The following is a 21,760-nucleotide window of genomic DNA, read 5'->3' as shown; positions in this document are numbered from 1 at the left end:
CAGGGAGCTGACAGATTCGCAGACATGCAAACATCTCAACCGAAACGGGGCACCAGCGACAGTGCAGCACTCCCTCGATATCACATCATAGTGTGCACCCACGTAATGTGCACAGGTGTGTGGACAGAACCCATTGGAGTCACAAGCCTGCTAACCTAGAGGTCAGACTGATGACCTGATGACTTTGTGACAACAGCCCAAGGTCAAGGTCAAGGATTCAAATGGCACAGGAGATAGAGAGTCCTGTCTACACCTCCCCCTTTCACTGAGTTAGGGAAGATAAAAGAAGGCCAAGAGGCCGGTTAATGGTTAGATCATTAAAAACCTGATTGTGGTAAGAACGGTTGGATGTTGTCCCAGATAGGAGCTGGAACTAGGACTTATCTTTCCAGAAATGAACTTGCATCCTGTTGTGGTTAAATATGTGACACACACACACACACACACATTTATACTCAAACTCTGTACATACACTCAATCTCTGTACACAGACTTTTACATAAGCTCAGAAACTCTATATGCATACATTCTTACACATAAACACACACAGACTTACATAAGCTCAGAAACTCTATGCACACATTTTTACACAAACACACACTCAGAAATACTACCTATGTACTCACAGGACCTCTCCATACAAAATTGTAAAAATCAGACAATGTATATGCACTGATGTGGCCACGTACACAAGGATACACAGATAGACAACTCACAAAGAGACACACAAACAGGCACAAAGGCACACACCCACAACCCTCAGCCACATACACAGAAATCAATGATCACAATATTGTGTACCAGGATGCCTATCACACAAAACAAACAGCAAGAAGTCCCCTAAACTGGGAAAGAAAACATGTCAGCTTCTGTCCCAGATTCTGTGAAATGGCTGCAAACTCAGTTCCTGATACAAACCCATTGGAAACTTGTCTCAATCTCCACAGGACTGTCCGGTGTCCCATTCCAGCGGAGAGTCTGAGGTCCCAACACACAGAACAAATACTAAAACTTGAAGCAAAGACCAACAAAACTGGTAAATAAGACATTCTGTCTTGTCCAGCCCAAACAGAGGACCGGTATAATCCATATGCTCATTTCCAAGTATTGCTGATATTTTTAACAGATTCTTTCCCTTCTGGATTAGTGAAGATAAACATCCCAAACTCTGAAACCAGAGCAGAAGGACAGGAATTACTGTCAGAATCTCACCCTCAGAGCTGAGACCAACAAGAGGCAACGCAGTTGGAGCCAAACTGCTGAACACAGAAAGTATGAGATATAACAAAAAAAAGCAAATTTTTAAGAGAGCTTAAAGATTAAAGCAGTACCTTTCTTAAATGACCATCGCTTCATCCAGAACTTTGAGAAAGAGGGCCAGGAGTTATTTAGCGGAGAGTCAGCCATTTAGCAAGTTGAAATTTATTTTCCAACAAGCCCCAGGAATCATGCGAGTGTGAAGGCTCATGCACAGAGAGGCAGAGTGAACTAAAAACAGACCCGATATCCAAAGTGTCGACAGACTCAGTACTGAGAGGGGTGGGGGGGCGGGGAGAGCTGGAAGGAGCAGTTCTGCTGTCAGATTCGAGCTGCGTGCCAACATCAGAGGCTGCAGGGAGAGAGGCTGTGGTTTCACTCTGTGCTCTTTGAGTCAGTGCTGGCTGCAAGGGAAAAACAGAGAGGCAGAGAGAGAGATGCCAGGGGTTGGAGCAAGAGGAGAGAGAGCAAACAGAGACGGGGGTGGGGTGGGGAGGGGGTGGGGGGTGGGGGGGGGAAGAGAATGGGAGGAAGGTAGGGGAAACATAGGGGGAGGAGAATGGTGTGTAATAAAGAGAAACAGAGAGAGCAAACAGAGATGGGGGAAAGGGGAATGGGAGGGAGGGAGGGAGGGGAAACACAGGGGGAGGAGAATGGGGGTAATAAAGAGAAACAGAGAGAGCAAACAGAGAGGAAGAAGCAAACGGAAAAAAAGAGAGAGAATAAAGAGAAAAGGAGGGTTTGAAAGAAGGTGACAGAGCAGATGAATGGATAGAGCAAAAAGAAAGATGGAGAGAAAAGTGGAAGGAGAGAAAAACAGAGGAAGTGAGAAAAAATAATAAAGGAGTTAAATCGGGAGAGCAAGAATACACAGGAACAGAGGTTGAAAGGAGATCCATTGGGGAAGCAGTGAAGGGGAGACACAGCAGGAACAATGGAAGTAGGTGATAAACAGAGAGAGGAAGGGAAGGAAAGAAATTGGAGATTTAGACAGATTGTGAGTGAGAGAGAGCAGAAATTGGGGAAACTCAGGGGCAAATAGAAAGAAAAGGAAGTGGAAGACTATACAGGGAAAGTGGGTAGAGCTGTAACTAACTGTGAAGGTTAGAGAGAGAGTGTGAGAGAGGGACAGAGAGTGGGGAGTAAAGAGAAACAGGGAGGGTGAATGATATTCAGGCAGAAAGAGTAGAGAGTGATTGTTGTTAAATATCAATGGAAATGCAACACTTTCCCATTTTGAGCATCAAGCCTGATATTGCTAGGGAAGGCACAGGGTTAGATACAGTGTGAAGCTTCTCATCCTCATCCAACATTCCCAGGACAGGTGCACACAGGGTGAGCTACAGAGTAAGACTTCCCTCTGCACTGTTCCATCAAAATCTCTCTGCACAGGGTTAGATACAGAGTGGGGCTGTAAGAATGTGATGTTGCTGCCTATAGTGAAAGTGCTGGGATTTCTGATGGCATGAGCTCTGCTGGACCTGGTCCTATCTCAGGTGTTGTTGCATCAGCTGCCCGCTTGGGAAGAGCTCTCACCTCTGGGACAGCAAGACTTGAGGTGTCATCACCCATTCAGCCAACCGGGGAGCTACTTGCTCAGCCCAAACATCCAGGTACTCAATCAGCCATCAGAGTCTCTGCACCCCCCATTCATGCCCCCAACTCTAGAGTTTTAAACACATAATTGGAGCTGACATACCCACTACTGAACAGTCAGAAATGTCATGTTGGGGTGAGACATGAATCTAAGGTCCCAGATGTCTATTGCACTATTTTGAAGAAAAATAACAGAGTTCTCCCTGGTCTCCCCGACACTATTCATTCCCACATTGCTGCTAGTGCAATCATGCTGTGTATACATTGGTTACTCAGTTTCCTATATTTACATCAGTGAAAGATATCATTGACTGTAAAGTGTTTTGGGACTTCTTAAGGTGCTATAAAAATACAATTCTTTCCTTTTCATTAACTAGCATGTGAAGAGTAACACTGGAGGGAATAGAGGGTCAGGGGACCTGAAGAGGTAGGGTCCAACTCTATGATGTTATTTGTGACAGTCAGTACAACTTTAAGAGACACACAATGTGAATGTCATTATGCCTTTAAGAGACATTCTTATGACATCACTGTATCATTGCATGTGACCGGAGGACATAAGGTCTCAGACTCCCCTCTTACCTCTGATCACTTGAAGCCTGGCAGTCTATTAGGAGCATACTGCACTGTGCAATAGAATATTAGCCCAGACACTGATGTGCTTGTGAACCTAATAATTTGTAAATAATAGCTAGCTGTAATAAACCTTTGTTTGATTCTTCAATACCACAATTTCCACACCCAGTTTCTGATGCTGTGAGGGATATCGTAAGCATTGTCACATTCTCATCTGGAGGCAAAGCCCACATTAAATTCATCTTCTACTGACTATAGGTTGCTCTTCTGGTTAGTACAGAAGGGGCTGGGATAGGATAAATCAGACAAAAACTTTCGCTTCTGTGAAAAAGAGTCACGAATTCTGATGATGCCTTGAAAGAAATCCTGCACCTGAGAGAGTGACAGGCCCCAGGTGACTTGATCAAACATGTTCCACGATACCTTTGATGCTTAATCTCTCCATTCCCTTAATCTCCCCTGCTCCCTTTGTTCTGTCTAACCCACCCCATCTTTCTCAACAGCGTACAGCAACCCACCACATTTCCACCTCTCTTCAGCTCTGAGGAGATAAGACTTGTCACATTGGACTCAACACCCCAACTCGGTTTCTCTCTCTGTTGATGCTGCCAGACCTGCTGAGGTTTTATCTCAGATCACCAGCATCCACAGTTTTTTGCTTTTAGCTACAATTATGATGCCACTAATCGCCAGACTGTTACAGTCTGTGAGGCCAGATAGCGAGAGGATTTTGCCTGACTAAATGTGACTGAAGTGGCAATGTTTGTTGCACTGATATTTATTGCAGTCAGGATACAAGTAACCAGATTGCAATAGTTCTTTATATTAAATTCTAAACTAATCGTAAGATCCAAGAAAACACAGCAACAGTCTGTAAATTTCTTTGCAAACTGATGCTTCTGATGACTTAAAACATTGCCTGGTCTCTATACTGGTGATGTTGTCTGATAAATAACCATCGTTCTTTTCATTGAAATCAGGGAATCCTCTATCAAAGAATGAGAATAATTGATTTTCCAGATCTTAGAACCAATGGTCCTGGTTTCAGAAGTCGTTGACCCGCACAGACCACATTCTGAGAAAGAGTCAGACCGGACTCGAAACATTAACTCTGTTTTTTTCTCTCTGCAGATGCTGGCCAGACCTGCTGAGTTTCTCCAGTAATTTCTGTGTTTGCTTCAGATTTCTAGAGTCCAGAGTATTTTGCTTTAATTTGGTTGTCCTGGAGATTATCACATGACCCCCTCAGCTGCCTCTCCCACTCACACTCTTGCCATTGGTCAACAGATATGTCCACCCTGCCTTCCTGTAGCCAATTCGAAGGTGAGTAAGTCCTCATTGCCCAATTAGAATAATTCTTCACTCTCAGGTCATCAGACCTTTAGTCAGTTGCTTGGTGACTCAAAACCTGAATATTTTGAAAAAAATTGAGGCACATTGTTGAAGTTTTGTTTGTCTTGCATGCCTCAGGACAAATGCAAGAATGCCAAGCTTCAGACAATTGCTCATGAGAAGCTTCAGCAAAAAATGTCTCTTTCCAACAATAAACCTTTAACACCACAACCAATACCTTTATAATTAATAAATAAATAAATATATTTTTTTAAAAATAAAAAATGCTTTGCTGTGCCTCATTGGGATAGCATGCTGGAACACAAACCCTGGTTTTCCCAGAACTTATCAGAGAAATAAAATTTCCCAATTCATTTATCTTTTAGACCCAAAGAACAGGCCAGGTATCTGTACTTTCCAAGAATTACTTTTTATTACAAATTTTAGCCACAGGCAAATAATTATGAAATGTTGACATACAACTCTACTTGCTAAAATTCTAATCCCTTCCTAAAACTCTCTCTTGCAGAGGCACACAAAACCAAATCTGTTCTGAACAAGAGTCACTGGACCTGAAACATTAACTCTGCTTTCTGTCCACAGATGTTTCCAGACCTGCTGAGATTTTCCAGCAATTTCTGTTTTCCAGCATTTTTTTTTCAAAAATAAATTGGTGTTATGGGTGGTGGGGAAGACAGGAAGGCAGTTCAATGGCCCCAGTTATCAGGGTTCACTCCAGGTTTGTAGGACTTGCTGCTCTATGATTTCTCTTCTCCAGGTACTTTCACTTGTTTGCAGGAGCAATTGGCTCACAACATTTATGACTTATCAGTTAAAAGTAACAACTTACAACTGGTGACAGAAAATAAATCGGCTTTCTTCAGGTTTTAGGTTGTTTTAAAAAACATATAGAGAAAGACACCACCTTCCCTTCAGGAGGACTAAAGGCTTCTGACCATATTAATCACCTCCATAAGCTGTTCAGCAACTCAGGAGTAGGCAATAAGCCTTTGTCATTGTCAACCAGTCACTGGTCCACACACCAAATAGTTACTTGCTGCTAGATTGAATCCCTTTATTCACATCCCCTTGTTCCAGAGCTCCCCTCCCCCACCTTATCCCAGTCCCAATCCTCCAACTTGGCACTGCCCTCTTGACCTGTCCCTCGTCTTTCCCATCTATCCGCTCCACCCTCCTCTCAGATCTATCACCTTCTCCCCTACCTTCATCTACCTATCACATTTTCAGCTACCTTCCCCCCAGCCCCACCCCCTTCCCATTTATCTCTCGGCTCCCCATAAGCCTCATTCCTGATGAAGGGCTAATGCCCGAAATGTTGACTCTGCTGCTCCTCGGATGCTGCCAGACCTGCTGTGCTTTTCCAGCACCACACTCTCGACTCTGTCTGCAATAATCCCGACCAAATGCCTGAACAAACAGCAGTGTAAACAATACACGCAATGAGTATCCTTTCCACAATCCCTTTTTTTAAAATCAGTCCTTTTCACATTTCAGTCTACAATCAAAAATACAGAAAAATAAAAAGATATGGTTTTTTTACAATCCCTCAACGATATTTCTCATGGCTTTGCTGTAACATGGTCTTTATTTCTGTGAATCCCCAAGTCTGCCCTGGGGGCATGAGTTGTTTGATCAAATGGAACATCGAGCGCAAATGGTGGGCTCCCAAAGTTGTATCGGCTGTGTTACTACCAAGAGGGAGGTCTTCTGGTATTAGAAGGTCACAGTGCTTTCTGATGGAATCAAAAGGGCGTGACAGTTTACCCTTTTGCCAGACTCCATGAGTAGCTACAGAGGCAGTTACCCAGCCCATGGTATAAACAGATGAACAAGGAATTAGATTATGCCAATCGGCCCTTCAAGCCGGTTCTGCCATTCAATACAAACATGGCAACTGTGATTTTATCCTCAACTCTACATTCCTCCATACTCCTGATAACCTTTCATCCCCTGAGACCAGGAGCAGGATTAGGCCATTCAGCCCATCAAGTCTTCTCTGACATTCAATCATGGCTGATATGTTTCTCAACCCCATTCTCCTGCCCTCTCCCTATTACCCTTGATCCCCTTACTAATCAAGATCAATCTATCTCTGTCTTAAATACACTCAATGATCTGGTCTCCACAGCCCTCTGTGGCAATGATTTCCACAGATTCACCACCCCCTGGCTGAAGAAATTCCCCCTCATTGGTCATCAAGAATGTATCAACTTCTGCCTTAAAAAATTTAAAATATTCTGCACCCACTGCTTTTCAGAAGGGGAATTCCAAAGCCTCACAACCCGTGGTGAGAAAATTTTTTTCTCTCATCTCAGTCTTAAACAGGATAGCCCTTATTTTTAAACTCTGAGCCCTCGTTCTAGATTCTTCCACAAGAGGAAACATCCTTTCCACATCTACCTAGTCAAGTCCCCTCAGGATGTTGTACCTTTCAATCAAGTCAACGTTGCCTCTTCTAAAACTCAAAAGGATAGAGGCCTAGTTTTGAGGGATGAGGACACATTGATATTAGATACAGGTGCTGAAGGAGGCTATTCAGCCCATTAAGCCTGCTGTGCCATGCAATAAGTTCATAGAATCCCTACAGTGCAGAAAGAGGCCATTCAGCCCATCTAGACTGCACTGACCCTTCAAAGAACATCCCACCCAAACCCAGCCCCTTACCTGACCCCCATAAACCCACATTTTCTATGGTTAACCCAACTAGCCTGCACTTCCATGGGCACTATGGACAATTTAGCCTGGCCGATCCAAGCTAACCTGCACACCAGGAGGAAATGTGCCAACTTCACACAGACAGTCGCCCAAGGTTGGAATCGAACCCAGATCCCTGGCATTGTGAGACAGCAGTGCTAACCACTAAGCCACCATGCCACACTGAGCTGCGCATTTACCTGAGCTTCCACATTCCTGTACTATCCTGTTATTCTTTAAATATCCTACATATCCAAAAGATCTACCAATCTCTACCTTGAGCAGAATCAGGAGTTAAGCATCACAGCTCTCCAGGGGTGAGCATTGCCAAGGTTCACTGCTTGTTTGAGTGAAGAAAGTTGCCTTTATCTGGGCCTTACACAACTGACTGTTCATTCAGAAAGCGTAACCCTGTGTTCCCTCAGCCTGGGGAAACAGGGGAATGTTGACTGGGAAACGGGGGAAGTTCCACTTTCTCTTCCTCAGAAAAAGCAAACTGGTTTCCACCAAGAAGCAGTGAGTGTGACAGAATTGGTGAGATGGTTCAACTGGTCAAGGGAGTCTCAGAGTGAGGGACAGCAAAGCAATCATAGAATCCCTTCATGCAGAAAGCAGCCATTCGGCCCATCAAGACCGCACCGATCCTTTGAAGAGCACCCCATCCACAGCCCTACCTTATCCTCATAACCCTACGTTTCCCACGGCCAATCCACCTGAGCTGCACCATCGAATGAGGGGCATGGATTTAGGCGGAAGTGGGTACTGCAGATGCTGGAGATTAGGGTCAAGATTAGAGTGACGCTGGAAAAGCACAGCAGGTCAGGCAGCATCCGAGGAGCAGGAAAATCAATGCTTCGGGCAAAAACTCTTCATCATCAGGTCAGGGGCATGGATACTGCCCACTCTGATTTCTCAGAAACTGCTTAAACTACTTTGTACAAAGTAGTTTTGACAGCAAGTGACTTTAGTTGCAAGGTAAATTAAGCACCTATTCTCTATACAACAAGATCCTGCAAAGATCCATTCAGTGGGTGATCTGTTTTAATTGTACAGCATTCGACCCTCAGAGAAGTAGGCCATTCAGCCCATCAAATCTGCTCCACCGATTAACTAAATCATGGCTGACTCCCCTCTCCTGCCTGGATGCCATTGTTGATTAAATTGATTAAAAATCTAATTACAGCAGTAAAGCAGCAATACTGGCCCTGCAGTCAGGGGGGGAACAGATAGACAGAGACACTGCTTCGTGACAGGAGCAGACTAGACCACTCAGGGTAACTTATGTTTCAAATCAATGTCCTCATGTCTGCTTCGTAAGAGCAGCAGTGACACCCAGTGTCCACAGATGGCATTGCACCAATAACAACCTGCATTTATGTAGCCCCCTTAACATAGGAATTTCCTAAGTCTCTCCACAAACAAAATTTGTCACTGAGCCAAAAAAAGGAGAAATCAAGATAGGTGAACAAAACTTCAATCAGCAAGGTTGTATGAGGGAGCTTCTAAAAGGGAGAGAGGAAGGTAGAGGACGGTAAGTAGCCAATTCAAGTCCTAGGCAGCTGAAGGGAGTTGGGACTCACAAGAGGCAAGAATTGAAGGAACACAGAGCCCCCTGAGGGTTGGAGAGCTGCAGGAAATTACAGAAGGCAGGGGGAAGGGGGTGTCCAGGTCATAAACGGTGGCAATTTTAAAATTGAGCCAGTGTAGACTGACAGTCCACATAGGTCGGGGTGAAACCAGGGAAGATGAGTGACCAGGGATTTGTTTGTGATAGGAATAGGATACAGATGGTAGAGTTTCAGATGAGCTCGAGTCTACAGGGAGTGGGAGGAGGGAGGCATTGGGATCATGGAGTCTGGAGAAATATCGCTGATGGGTGACCAGAGAGTGACAATATTAGCTCATGACCTTGTGAAGTTAAAGGATGACAGCAAATTATTGTAAGACAACTGAACAGCTTGTGCTCTCACACCTCACACTGGGAAATGGGGAAATTCCAATCCCTCTTCCCAAAGTTCTGGGGACCCTCAGAAAGGCCAGACTGGTTTCAAACCTTTCCCTGAGGTGCAGTAGGTGTGACAGAACTTTAAGGACAAAAATAAAAGGATATGGGGATAGTACAGAAATGTGAAGACTCATGTCAAAACTCAGCTGTGATCTTCTTGCAGGGAGAGCAGGGTGGATGGGCCAAATAGCTTCCTTCTGCACCTGCCTCTAATGTCTTAGAACTTACACAGAGATGAAGTCGCCAAGCTGGTGTGTTTTTCTGCAAACATTTTGTCGCCTTACTCGGTAACATCGTCAGCGAGTCTTTGATATGGTGTTAGTGGTCTGTCCCACCCGATATTGAAATGTCTCTGTTTGTTGCTATTTCCGGTTCTGTATCTGAGTGGTTTGTATACAGGGTCCAGTTCAATGTGTCTATTGATTGAGTTCCGGTTGGAATGCCAGGCTTCAAGGAATTCTCTGGCGCATCTCTGTGTTCCCTGTGCTTGGATGGTTACATTGTCCAGTTGAATTTATGTCTTTTGTTGTCTGTGTGGTTGGAAATGAGAGAGTACTGGTCGTGTCTGCCAGTGGTGAGCTGATGTTTGTGCACTCGTATGGTCAGCTTTCTTCCTGTTTGTCCTGTGTAGCGTTTTTTTTTCACAGTCCTTGCAGGGTATCTCGTAGGTAACATTCATCCTGCTGGACATAGGTCTTTAAACTTTGAGAAGAGCTGGTTACTGGGCCACTAAAATTCCCAAGGGGTGAGTAGTCGGGTTGTCATTTCTGATATGTCCTTGATGTACAGTATGGTTGCTATTGTGTCTGGTCTTGTCGTGTTTTCTTCTTTAGGTTTGTTACTTAAGTACCAGAGGATAGTGCTCTTGGGGTACCCGTTTTGTTTAAATCCTTTGAATCGGTGTTCCGGTTCTGCCCTCTGCAGTTCTGAGTTGCTGCAGTATGTCCTTGCTCATTTGAATGATGGCCTAATGTAGCTCCATTTGTGGTTGCTGGGGTGGTTGCTCTTGTAGTTCAGTATCTGGTTGGTATGGGTATTCTCCCTAGGCATACTGGTCAGGAGTTCCCCAGTAGATGTGCATTCTACTGGTACACCCAGGAAGGGGTGTTGTTTTCCTCTTCTTTAGTGAACTTCATTCCAGTGAAGATGTTGTTGATGTGCTGATGGGTTTCTTCCAGTTGTGTGCGTTAAATGATGACAAAGGTACCACCTACATACCAGTTCCAGAATTTGGTTTGGATGGTGGGGAGAACTGTCCATTATAAGCAGTGCATTACTGCTTCTGCTATCAATCTGATATCGGAGACCCCATTCATGTGTTGTTGATTTGTCTGTGTACTTGTCCATTGAATGCAAAGTGAGTAATGAGGCATAGGACCCGTAATTTTAATATGCTGTTCTTGTTGATGTTGCTGCCATCGTCAGGTGACCTAGTATCTGCTTTGTCCAACAATTTGTTAATGGTATTCTTGGTTAGGTCAATGTCATTGAGTCATAAAATCATAGAGATGTACAGCACGGAAACAGACCCTTCGGTCCAACCCGTCCATGCCGACCAGATATCCCAACCCAATCTAGTCCCACCTGCCAGCACCCGGCCCATATCCCTCCAAACCCTTCCTATTCATATACCCATCCAAATGCCTCTTAAATGTTGCAATTGTACCAGCCTCCACCACTTCCTCTGGCAGCTCATTCCATACACACACCACTCTCTGTGTGAAAAAGTTGCCCCTTAGGTCTCTTTTATATCTTTCCCCTCTCACCCTAAACCTATGCCCTCTAGTTCTGGACTCCCCAACCCCAGGGAAAAGACTTTGCATATTTACCCTCATAATTTTGTAAACTTCCATAAGGTCACCCCTCAGCTTCAGGGAAAACAGCCCCAGCCTGTTCAGCCTCTCCCTGTAGCTCAGATCCTCCAAACCTGACAACATTCTTGTAAATCTTTTCTGAACCCTTTCAAGTTTCACAACATCTTTCTGATAGGAAGGAGACCAGAATTGCATGCAATATTCTGACAGTAGCCTAACCAATGCCCTGTACAGCCGCAACATGACCTCCCAACTCCTGTACTCAATACCCTGACCAATAAAGGAAAGCATACCAAACGCCTTCTTCGCTATCCTATCTACCTACGACTCCACTTTTATGGAGCTATGAACCTGCACTCCAAGGTCTCTTTGTTCAACAACACTCCCTAGGACCTTACCATTATAAGAGCTCATCCACAATCCCAGTTACAAATCTTTTCAAGAACTCTTAATACAGATACGCTGGATAGGGGCCAGGAGATAGAATTCTTACTCCCGAGCCCAGAGACACTGAAGTCAAAAAATATCTCAACTAACCAAACCTTGGAAGATTGGCATGGACTGGGGGTTATGAGTGTGTGGGGGGGAGGTGATGGAGACTGGTCAGGAGCAGGGTTGCGGGGATGGGGGTGGTGATGGAGACTCGGTTGGGGACAGGGTTGGGGGTGGGGGGGAGGTGATGGAGACTGGGTCGGGAGCACAGTTGGGAGGTGGAGGGGGAGGTGATGGAGACTGGGTCGGGGCAGGGTTGGGGGGGTGGGGGCGAGGTGAAGGAGACTGGGTCGGGGACAGGGTTGGGGGTTGGGGAGGGTGATGGAAACTGGGTCGGGGGGAGGGTTGGAGGGTGGGGGCAGGTGATGGAGACTGGGTTTGGGACAGGGTTGGGGAGTGGGGGGAGGTGATGGAGATTGGGTTGAGAGGAGGGTTGGCGGAGGGGAGGTGACAGACACTGACACAGGGATAGGGTTGGGGGGTGGGCGGGAGGGTGATGGAGACTGGGTCGGGAGGAGGGTTGGAGGAGTGGGGGGAGGTGACAGAGACAGGCTCGGGGACAGGGTTGGTGGGTGGGGGGGGGGAGGGTGATGGAAACTGGGTTGGGGGTAGGGGGAGGTGACAGAGACAGGCTCGGGGACAGGGTTGGTGGGTTGGGGGGGAGGGTGATAGAGACTGGGTCGGGGACAGGGTTGGGGTGTGGAGGGAGGTGATGGAGACTGGGTTTGGGACAGGGTTGGGGGGTGGGGGTGGTGAAGGAGACTGGGTCAGGGGTGGAGGGAGGTGATGGAGACTGTGTCGGGGACAGGGTTAGTGGGGTGGGGGGGGGAGAGAGACTGGCTCGGGGACAGGGTTGGGGGAGTGGGGGGGAGAGTGATGGAGACTGGGTCGGGGGGAGGGTTGGGGGAGTGGGGGGGGGAGTTGATGGAGACTGGGTTTGGGACAGGGTTGGGGGGTGGGGGTGGTGAAGGAGACTGGGTCAGGGGTGGAGGGAGGTGATGGAGACTGTGTCGGGGACAGGGTTAGTGGGGTGGGGGGGGGAGAGAGACTGGCTCGGGGACAGGGTTGGGGGAGTGGGGGGGAGAGTGATGGAGACTGGGTCGGGGGGAGGGTTGGGGGAGTGGGGGGGGGAGTTGATGGAGACTGGGTTTGGGACAGGGTTGGGGGTGGGGGGGGAGATGATGGAGACTGGGTCGGGGGGGGTTGGGAGGGTGGGGGGAGGTGATGGAGACTGGGTTGGGGGGGTTGGGAGGGTGGGGGAGGGTGATGAAGGCTGGGTTTGGGACAAGGTTGTGGGGGTGGGGGGAGTTGATGGAGACTGAGTTTGGGACAGGGTTGGGGGGTGGGGGTAGGTGAAAGAGACTGGGTTTGGGACAGGGTTGGGGGGTGGGGGTAGGTGAAAGAGACTGGGTTTGGGACAGGGTTGGGGGGTGGGGGTAGGTGAAAGAGACTGGGTTTGGGACAGGGTTGGGGGTGGGGGGGAGGTGATGGAGACTGGGTTGGGGGGAAGGTTCGGGAGTGGGATGAGGTGATGGAGACTGGGTCAGGGGGAGAGTTGGTTGGGTGGGGGGAGTGTGATGGAGACTGGGTTTGGGGCAGGGTTGAGATTGTGGGGGGGGAGGTGATGGAGACTGGGTCGGGAACAGGGTTGGTTGGGTGGGGGAGGTGATTGAGACTGGGTTGGGGACAAGGTTGGGAGTGGGGGGGGAGGTGATGGAAACTGGGTTTGGGACAGGGTTGGGGGGTGGGGGGAGGGTGACGGAGACTGGGTCAGGGACAGGGTTGGGGGGTGGGGGGAGGGTGACGGAGACTGGGCGGGAGCAGGGTTGGGCGGTGGGGGGGGGGGTGATGGAGACTGGGTTTGGGGGGAGGGTTGGGGGATGGGGGGGAGTTGATGGAGACTGGGTCGGGGGGAGGGTTGAGGCGGGTGGGGGAGGATGATGGAGACTGGGTCAGGGACAGGGTTGGAGGGTTGGGGTGGTGAAGGAGACTGGGTCGGGGACAGGGTTGGGGAGAGGTGAAGGAGACTGGGTCAGGGGGAGGGTTGGGGGGGTGGGGGAATGTGATGGAGACTGGGTCGGGGACAGGGTTGGGGTGTGGGGGGAGGTGATAGAGACTGGGTTGGGGGGAGGGTTGGGAGGGTGGGGGAGGGTGATGAAGGCTGGGTTTGGGACAGAGTTTCGGGTGTGGGGGAGGTGATGGAGACTGGGTTGGGGGGAAGGTTCGGGGGTGGGAGGAGGTGATGGAGACTGGGTTTGGGACAGGGCTGGAATGGAGAGTGATGGAGACTGGGTTTGGGACAGGGTTGGGGGGTGGGTGGAGGTGATGGAGACTGGGTTGGCGGGGGAAGGGTTGGGGGGTGGGGGGAGGTGATGGAGACTGGGTCGAGGGGTGGGTTGGGGTGGTGGGGGGAGGTGAAGGAGACTGGGTCGGGGACAGGGTTGGGGGTGGGGAGGTGATAGACACTGGGTTGGGGACAGGGTTGGGGGGTGGGGGGAGGGTGATGGAGACTGGGTTTGGGACAGGGTTGGGGGTGGGGGGGAGGTGATAGAGACTGGGTTTGGGACAGGGTTGGGGGTGGGGGGAGGTGATAGAGACTGGGTTTGGGACAGGGTTGGGGGGTGGGGGGAGGTGATGGAGACTAGGTCAGGGGGAGGGTTGCGGGATGGTGATGGAGACTGGGTCAGGGGGAGAGTTGGTTGGGTGGGGGGAGTGTGATGGAGACTGGGTTTGGGGCAGGGTGAGGGTGGGGGGGAAGTGATGGAGACTGGGTCAGGGACAGGGTTGGTTGGGTGGGAGAGGTGATGGAGACTGCGTCGGGTGCAGGGTTGGGGGGTGGGGGGAGGGTGACGGAGACTGGGCGGGAGCAGGGTTGGGCGGTGTGGGGGGTGATGGAGACTGGGTTTGGGGGGAGGATTGGGGGCTGGGTGGAAGTAAAGGTGACTGGGTTTGGGACAGGGTTGGGGCGTGGGGGAAGGTAATGGAGTCTGGGTTTGGGACAGGGTTGGGGGTGGGGAGGAGGTGATGGAGACTGGGTTGGGGGGTGGGTTGGGTTTGATGGTGTCTGGATCTTGGACATGGTTGTGGGGTGGGGGGGAGGTGATGGAGACTTGGTCGGGGACAGGGTTGGGGGTGGGGAGGGGGAGGTGACGGAGACTGGGTCGGGAACAGGGTTGGGGAGTGGGGGGGGGTGATGGAGACTGGGTTTGGGGCAGGGTTGGTTGGGTGGGGGAGGTGATGGAGACTGGGTTGGGGACAGGGTTGGGTGTGGGGGGGGTGATGGAGACTGGGTCGGGGACAGGGTTAGGGGGTGGGGGAGGGTGTTGGAGACTGGGTTTGGGGCAGGGTTTGGGGTGGGGGAGGGTGTTGGAGACTGGGTCGGGGACAGGGTTAGGGGGTGGGGGAGGGTGATGGAGACTGGGTTTGGGGCAGGGTTTGGGGTGGGGGAGGGTGTTGGTGACTGGGTCGGGGACAGGGTTAGGGGGTGGGGGAGGGTGATGGAGACTGGGTTTGGGGCAGGGTTTGGGGTGGGGGAGGGTGTTGGAGACTGGGTTTGGGGCAGGGTTTGGGGTGGGGGAGGGTGTTGGAGACTGGGTCGGGGACAGGGTTAGGGGGTGGGGGAGGGTGTTGGAGACTGGGTTTGGGACAGGGTTAGGGGGTGGGGGAGGGTGTTGGAGACTGGGTTTGGGGCAGGGTTTGGGGTGGGGGAGGGTGTTGGAGACTGGGTTTGGGGCAGGGTTTGGGGTGGGGGAGGGTGTTGGAGACTGGGTCGGGGACAGGGTTAGGGGGTGGGGGAGGGTGTTGGAGACTGGGTTTGGGGCAGGGTTGGTTGGGTGGGGGAGGTGATGGAGACTGGGTCGGGGACAGGGTTAGGGGGTGGGGGAGGGTGTTGGAGACTGGGTTTGGGGCAGGGTTTGGGGTGGGGGAGGGTGTTGGAGACTGGGTCGGGGACAGGGTTAGGGGGTGGGGGAGGGTGTTGGAGACTGGGTTTGGGGCAGGGTTTGGGGTGGGGGAGGGTGTTGGAGACTGGGTCGGGGACAGGGTTAGGGGGTGGGGGAGGGTGTTGGAGACTGGGTCGGGGACAGGGTTAGGGGGTGGGGGAGGGTGTTGGAGACTGGGTTTGGGGCAGGGTTTGGGGTGGGGGAGGGTGTTGGAGACTGGGTCGGGGACAGGGTTAGGGGGTGGGGGAGGGTGTTGGAGACTGGGTTTGGGACAGGGTTTGGGGTGGGGGAGGGTGTTGGAGACTGGGTTTGGGACAGGGTTGGTTGGGTGGGGGAGGTGATGGAGACTGGGTCGGGGACAGGGTTAGGGTGTGGGGGGGGTGATGGAGACTGGGTCAGGAACAGGGTTGGGGGTGGGAGAGGGTGATGGAGACTGGGTTTGGAGCAGGGTTGGGGGTGGGAGAGGGTGTTGGAGACTGGGTCGGGGACAGGGTTAGGGGGTGGGGGAGGGTGATGGAGACTGGGTTTGGAGCAGGGTTGGGGGTGGGAGAGGGTGATGGAGATTGGGTTTGGAGCAGGGTTGGGGGTGGGGGAGGGTGATGGAGACTGGGTCGGGGACAGGGTTGTGGGGTGGGGGAGGGTGATGGAGACTGGGTCCAGGACAGGGTTGGGGGTGTGGGGGGAGGTGATGGAGGCTGTGTCAGGGACAGGGTTGAGGGTGTGGGGGGAGGTTGACGGGGACTGGGTCGGGGACAGGGTTAGGGGGTGGGGGAGGGTGATGGAGACTGGGTTTGGGGCAGGGTTTGGGGTGGGGGAGGGTGTTGGAGACTGGGTCGGGGACAGGGTTAGGGGGTGGGGGAGGGTGATGGAGACTGGGTTTGGGGCAGGGTTTGGGGTGGGGGAGGGTGTTGGAGACTGGGTCGGGGACAGGGTTAGGGGGTGGGGGAGGGTGATGGAGACTGGGTTTGGGGCAGGGTTTGGGGTGGGAGAGGGTGATGGAGACTGGGTCGGGGACAGGGTTAGGGGGTGGGGGAGGGTGATGGAGACTGGGTTTGGGGCAGGGTTTGGGGTGGGGGAGGGTGTTGGAGACTGGGTTTGGGGCAGGGTTGGTTGGGTGGGGGAGGTGATGGAGACTGGGTCGGGGACAGGGTTAGGGGGTGGGGGAGGGTGTTGGAGACTGGGTTTGGGGCAGGGTTTGGGGTGGGGGAGGGTGTTGGAGACTGGGTCGGGGACAGGGTTAGGGGGTGGGGGAGGGTGTTGGAGACTGGGTTTGGGGCAGGGTTGGTTGGGTGGGGGAGGTGATGGAGACTGGGTCGGGGACAGGGTTAGGGGGTGGGGGAGGGTGTTGGAGACTGGGTTTGGGGCAGGGTTTGGGGTGGGGGAGGGTGTTGGAGACTGGGTCGGGGACAGGGTTAGGGGGTGGGGGAGGGTGTTGGAGACTGGGTCGGGGACAGGGTTAGGGGGTGGGGGAGGGTGTTGGAGACTGGGTTTGGGACAGGGTTGGTTGGGTGGGGGAGGTGATGGAGACTGGGTCGGGGACAGGGTTAGGGGGTGGGGGAGGGTGTTGGAGACTGGGTTTGGGGCAGGGTTTGGGGTGGGGGAGGGTGTTGGAGACTGGGTCGGGGACAGGGTTAGGGTGTGGGGGGGGTGATGGAGACTGGGTTGGGGACAGGGTTGGGTGTGGGGGGGGGTGATGGAGACTGGGTTTGGGACAGGGTTGGTTGGGTGGGGGGGGTGATGGAGACTGGGTCGGGGACAGGGTTAGGGTGTGGGGGGGGTGATGGAGACTGGGTTGGGGACAGGGTTAGGGGGTGGGGGAGGGTGTTGGAGACTGGGTTTGGGGCAGGGTTTGGGGTGGGGGAGGGTGTTGGAGACTGGGTCGGGGACAGGGTTAGGGGGTGGGGGAGGGTGATGGAGACTGGGTTTGGAGCAGGGTTGGGGGTGGGAGAGGGTGATGGAGATTGGGTTTGGAGCAGGGTTGGGGGTGGGGGAGGGTGATGGAGACTGGGTCGGGGACAGGGTTGTGGGGTGGGGGAGGGTGATGGAGACTGGGTCCAGGACAGGGTTGGGGGTGTGGGGGGAGGTGATGGAGGCTGTGTCAGGGACAGGGTTGAGGGTGTGGGGGGAGGTTGACGGGGACTGGGTCGGGGACAGGGTTGTGGGGTGGGTGGAGGGTGACGGAGACTGGTTCGGGGACAGGGTTGGGGGGTGTGGGAGGGTGACGGAGTCTGGGTCAGGGGAGGGTAGGAAGGGGACAGAGTTGGGTCACGGGGGTAGATTCACACGCAGTGAAGAATGCAAAGTGCTGAGCTCTCCCTTATTTTCTCGGCTCCGTCCTCACCCCAGGTTCAGGATCAAATCACAACATGACTGGCTTTGAAAAGCAGAATCACGGAAATTAGACCAATAATAACCTGGGCCTGTGCTGATGCTTATTACAGAGGGACAGACCCAACACACCTCCCAAGAGAGAACCCTGCTGGCTTCTTGAAGCTGTTCTGAGACCTTGAACTCCATGTGAAACTGTACAAAATGGTTACTTATGATATAGACTTCAGTATGACACAGCATGAAGACCCATGTGGGATTTGATCCCTCAATTGCAGGGTACATCTCTCATAGGAGGAGAGTATTGTTTCGTCATGCCTATCCCAGCTGTAAAAGGACATGTCAGTCTAATTTTCAGCTCTGCGCTAAACAAACTGTAGGTTATGACACATCAAATGTATATCCAAATGTGTTTTTACTGCACTTTCTGCTTCAAACATCCTTTCAGACCAGGCATACCAAACATTCTTCTCAACTCTCTGTAAAACTTTGATTCACTTTAAATCTGTGTCCCTGATGATTTGGAGATGCCGGTGTTGGACTGGGGTGGACAAAGTTAAAAATCACACAACACCTGGTTATAGTCCAACAGGATTATTTGGAAGCACTAGCTTTCAGAGCGCTGCTCCTTTATCAGATAGTTGTGATGAAGGACCACCTGATAAAGGAGCAGCGGTCTGAAAGCTAGTGCTTCCAAATAATCCTGTTGGGCTATAACCTGGTGTGGTGTGATTTTTAACTTTATGCCCCTGATGGCTGACATCCGTGCTGCTGGAAAAGAGGGTCTTCCAATCCCGAAGGAAACAACCCACCCCATCCCATCCCTTTCCATAATTAATAAACGTCATTCCCAGCAATCACCTCTGTACCCTCTCGAATGTGATTATCCCTCTCCTGGCTAGAGCTGTACAGAACAGAACACACAGTCAAACTAGTATTTTACACCATTTTAGCATAACACTTTTTACTTCTCTATTCTTTCATGGGAGATGGGCATTACTGGCAAAGGCAAATATTTGTTATCCACCCTTAATTGTCCTTGAGCTGAATGTCTCTTTACGGTAATTAAAGGTCAGCCAAATTGCTTTGGGTCTGGAGTCACATGTGGGCCAGAGCAGGTCAGGACAGATTTCCAAGGTGGCTTTTTACACCAGTGATAGTTTTGTGGTCCCTATCACTGAGACCAGCTTTCAATCCCAAATTTTATTCCCCAAATTTGATTCCCACCAATTGCCAGATAGATTTTGAACCCTTGTCCCCATGGCCAATAGCCTTGACCACTGGGATACTATTCCAATTACATTACCACAATGCCATTGGCTTCCCATACTTGTAAAACAGGGCTTAGTTAATTAAGAAAAGCATTGCCGCACCTTCCAAACCAGTTTATCTACCTGTCCTGCTACCTTTAGGGATATATGCTTCAAGATCCACTGCTGCTTTTCACTTTGCAAAATCCTATCAGTTTATTCAAAAAGGCAATACCGCTGACTCTCTTGGTGGTGCACCATGAGGTGAGGGAGCCATAGCTGACAAAATAACAAAAGTTAAAAAGATAAAGCACTGGGACAGTTCAACAGACAGCAGGTCTGTCCCTAAAGAGGATTGTCAATGCTTCATGTGGAGTGTCAAATTCTGGGGTATGACTTTAACCCACAAGCTATTAGTGGAGCATTATCAGTAAGTGTACTTCCTCTGACTAAAAAAAGCCAGGAATTAGATAGAGACACAGCCACACTCACAGTCAGGCACTTGACCACATGTGAAGAGACAGTGAAGAGAGAACCATGGACACTGGCTCTTCTGTTTACAAATGCCTTATCCCACTCCCATTTTGTTTTAACTCCTGACAGCTTCTATCAAGCATTTTAACAATGCGATGAGTCCTTTCAAATAGCACAGTGCCGCAACAGAATGAGGCCATTCAGCCTGTCAAGTCTGTACCAGCTCATTCCAAGAGAAATCCAGTCAGTCCCATCATCACCCACAACCCGTTTTATCAATTTTATCTCCGAGCATTTATCCAACTTCAGTTTGGCCCTCAAATTTGAATCTGTGTCCGCCACAATATCAGGGAGGAAGTGTATTCCAATCCTAATCACTGTTTGTGTCAATGTGTTTCCTCCTGTCACTGTATAAAATCTCAGCCCTGAAGCTGATCTAATAAACCTCATCTGAATCCCTCGCATTCTCCTGGTGCTGAGTTTGAAACTATAGTCACAATGGGCTTAAACTGTCTAATATCACACAACACCAGGTTATAGTCCAATAGGTTTATTTGGAAGTACTAGCTTTTGGAGCGCTGCTCCTTCATCAGGTAGCTATGGAGCAGAATCATAAGACACAGAATTTATTGCAAAAGATCACAGTGTCATGCAACTGATACAATATATTGAACAAATCTAGATTTCTGTTAAGTCTTTCATCTTTTAGAATGGTCCCAGGTTTCGGTTCATTAATATGTAAATCCCAGAACTTCTTTCAAATCACATTCTTGAGATAACTGAAGGTTTCATTTTTTAAAAAGTGACATCTTAGCTCTGACAATGCGTTAAGGGTGTGAGGTTAGAGTCTATCTGTATCCCAGTCTTGAGTCAGGCTGGTTCTGTTTCCAAAGTGGGAATTTATAAAATGTTATATGGATTGTGTGCTTTTGCAACAAAATAGAATGTAAGGGGAATTACAATTCACACTTTAAATCATGACTTTGTCAGAAAATTGCACACCTCCCATCCTAACAACTCACCGATGTAAGCTGACTGGGTACAGGCCAGGGTCAGGTTTGTGATGATCCTAGCCTGGAGTAGAACTGCCTCAGACTGGCTCACAAAGCTATTATTGGTCTCACTGCTAATCATCACATTCAGGGCTGGATATTCTTAATTCAGCACAGAAAATACACCCCAAAATTATCAACAAATCACTCTGAAGTGATTCCTATCTCCACTCTGGTTACTTAGCGATGATTAGCTTTGGTTTACTGAAGTGGCAGGCCACAGGTCCCATTTCACACCGAGATTAATGAGAGATTAAATATTCACAATTATTGAATATATTAAACCCCTCATCAGCCTGGTACCCAGCAGCTGGTCATCCATCTTTGGAGAGTCTTATAATTCGATGTAATCCAGACATGTGAGAATGCAATCAAACTAACACATCCCTGTAAAACTCATACTATCAGAGGGTCAGCACTGAGGGAGTGGGTACTCTCAGAGGGTCAGCACTGAGGGAGTGGGCACTGAGGGAGTGGGTACTGTCAGAGGGTCAGCACTGAGGGAGTGAGTACTGTCAGAGGGTCAGCACTGAGGGAGTGGGCACTGAGGGAGTGAGTACTGTCAGAGGGTCAGCACTGAGGGAGTGGGCACTGTCAGCGGGTCAGTATTGAGAGAACGGGCAATTGCAGAGGGTCGACACCGAGGGAGCGCCGCACTGTCGGAGGGTCAGTAATGAGGGAGGGCTGCACTGTCAGAGGGTAAGTGCTGAGGGAGCACCACACTGTCGGAGGGTCAGTGCTGAGGGAGTGCCACGCTGGGGGAGGGGCAGTGATACCGAAAGTGAAATGACCTATTCACGATCAATTGCTGAGCACATGGAATCTGTTACATCACCTACATTGCAATTGCCACTACACTTTAAAAAATAATTAATTATCTGTGAAGTGTTTTGGAACATCCTAAATTGTGATGGGTGCTATATAAATG

General features: G+C 50.3%; 1 protein-coding gene across 3 annotated transcripts in view; it reads right to left on the bottom strand.

Annotated features, from left to right (window-relative positions):
• The window catches only part of arhgef18b (rho/rac guanine nucleotide exchange factor (GEF) 18b), a 209,870-nt gene that overhangs the window by 183,587 nt on the left and 4,523 nt on the right, over window positions 1-21,760 (bottom strand). For 2 of the 3 annotated variants that reach the window (XM_072594311.1, XM_072594312.1), the window contains exon 1: window positions 1,332-1,490. The exons of the other annotated variant lie outside the window; for it this stretch is intronic. In XM_072594311.1, the coding sequence (XP_072450412.1) occupies window positions 1,332-1,407 (76 nt within the window). In that variant the 5' untranslated portion in view covers window positions 1,408-1,490. Of the gene's footprint in view, window positions 1-1,331; window positions 1,491-21,760 lie in introns of those variants that run through there. 3 annotated transcript variants of the gene reach the window in all.

This window comes from Chiloscyllium punctatum, chromosome 24 (assembly GCF_047496795.1).
Source record: "Chiloscyllium punctatum isolate Juve2018m chromosome 24, sChiPun1.3, whole genome shotgun sequence".
Lineage (NCBI taxonomy): Eukaryota > Metazoa > Chordata > Chondrichthyes > Orectolobiformes > Hemiscylliidae > Chiloscyllium > Chiloscyllium punctatum.
This window is presented reverse-complemented; position numbering and strand designations above follow the sequence as displayed.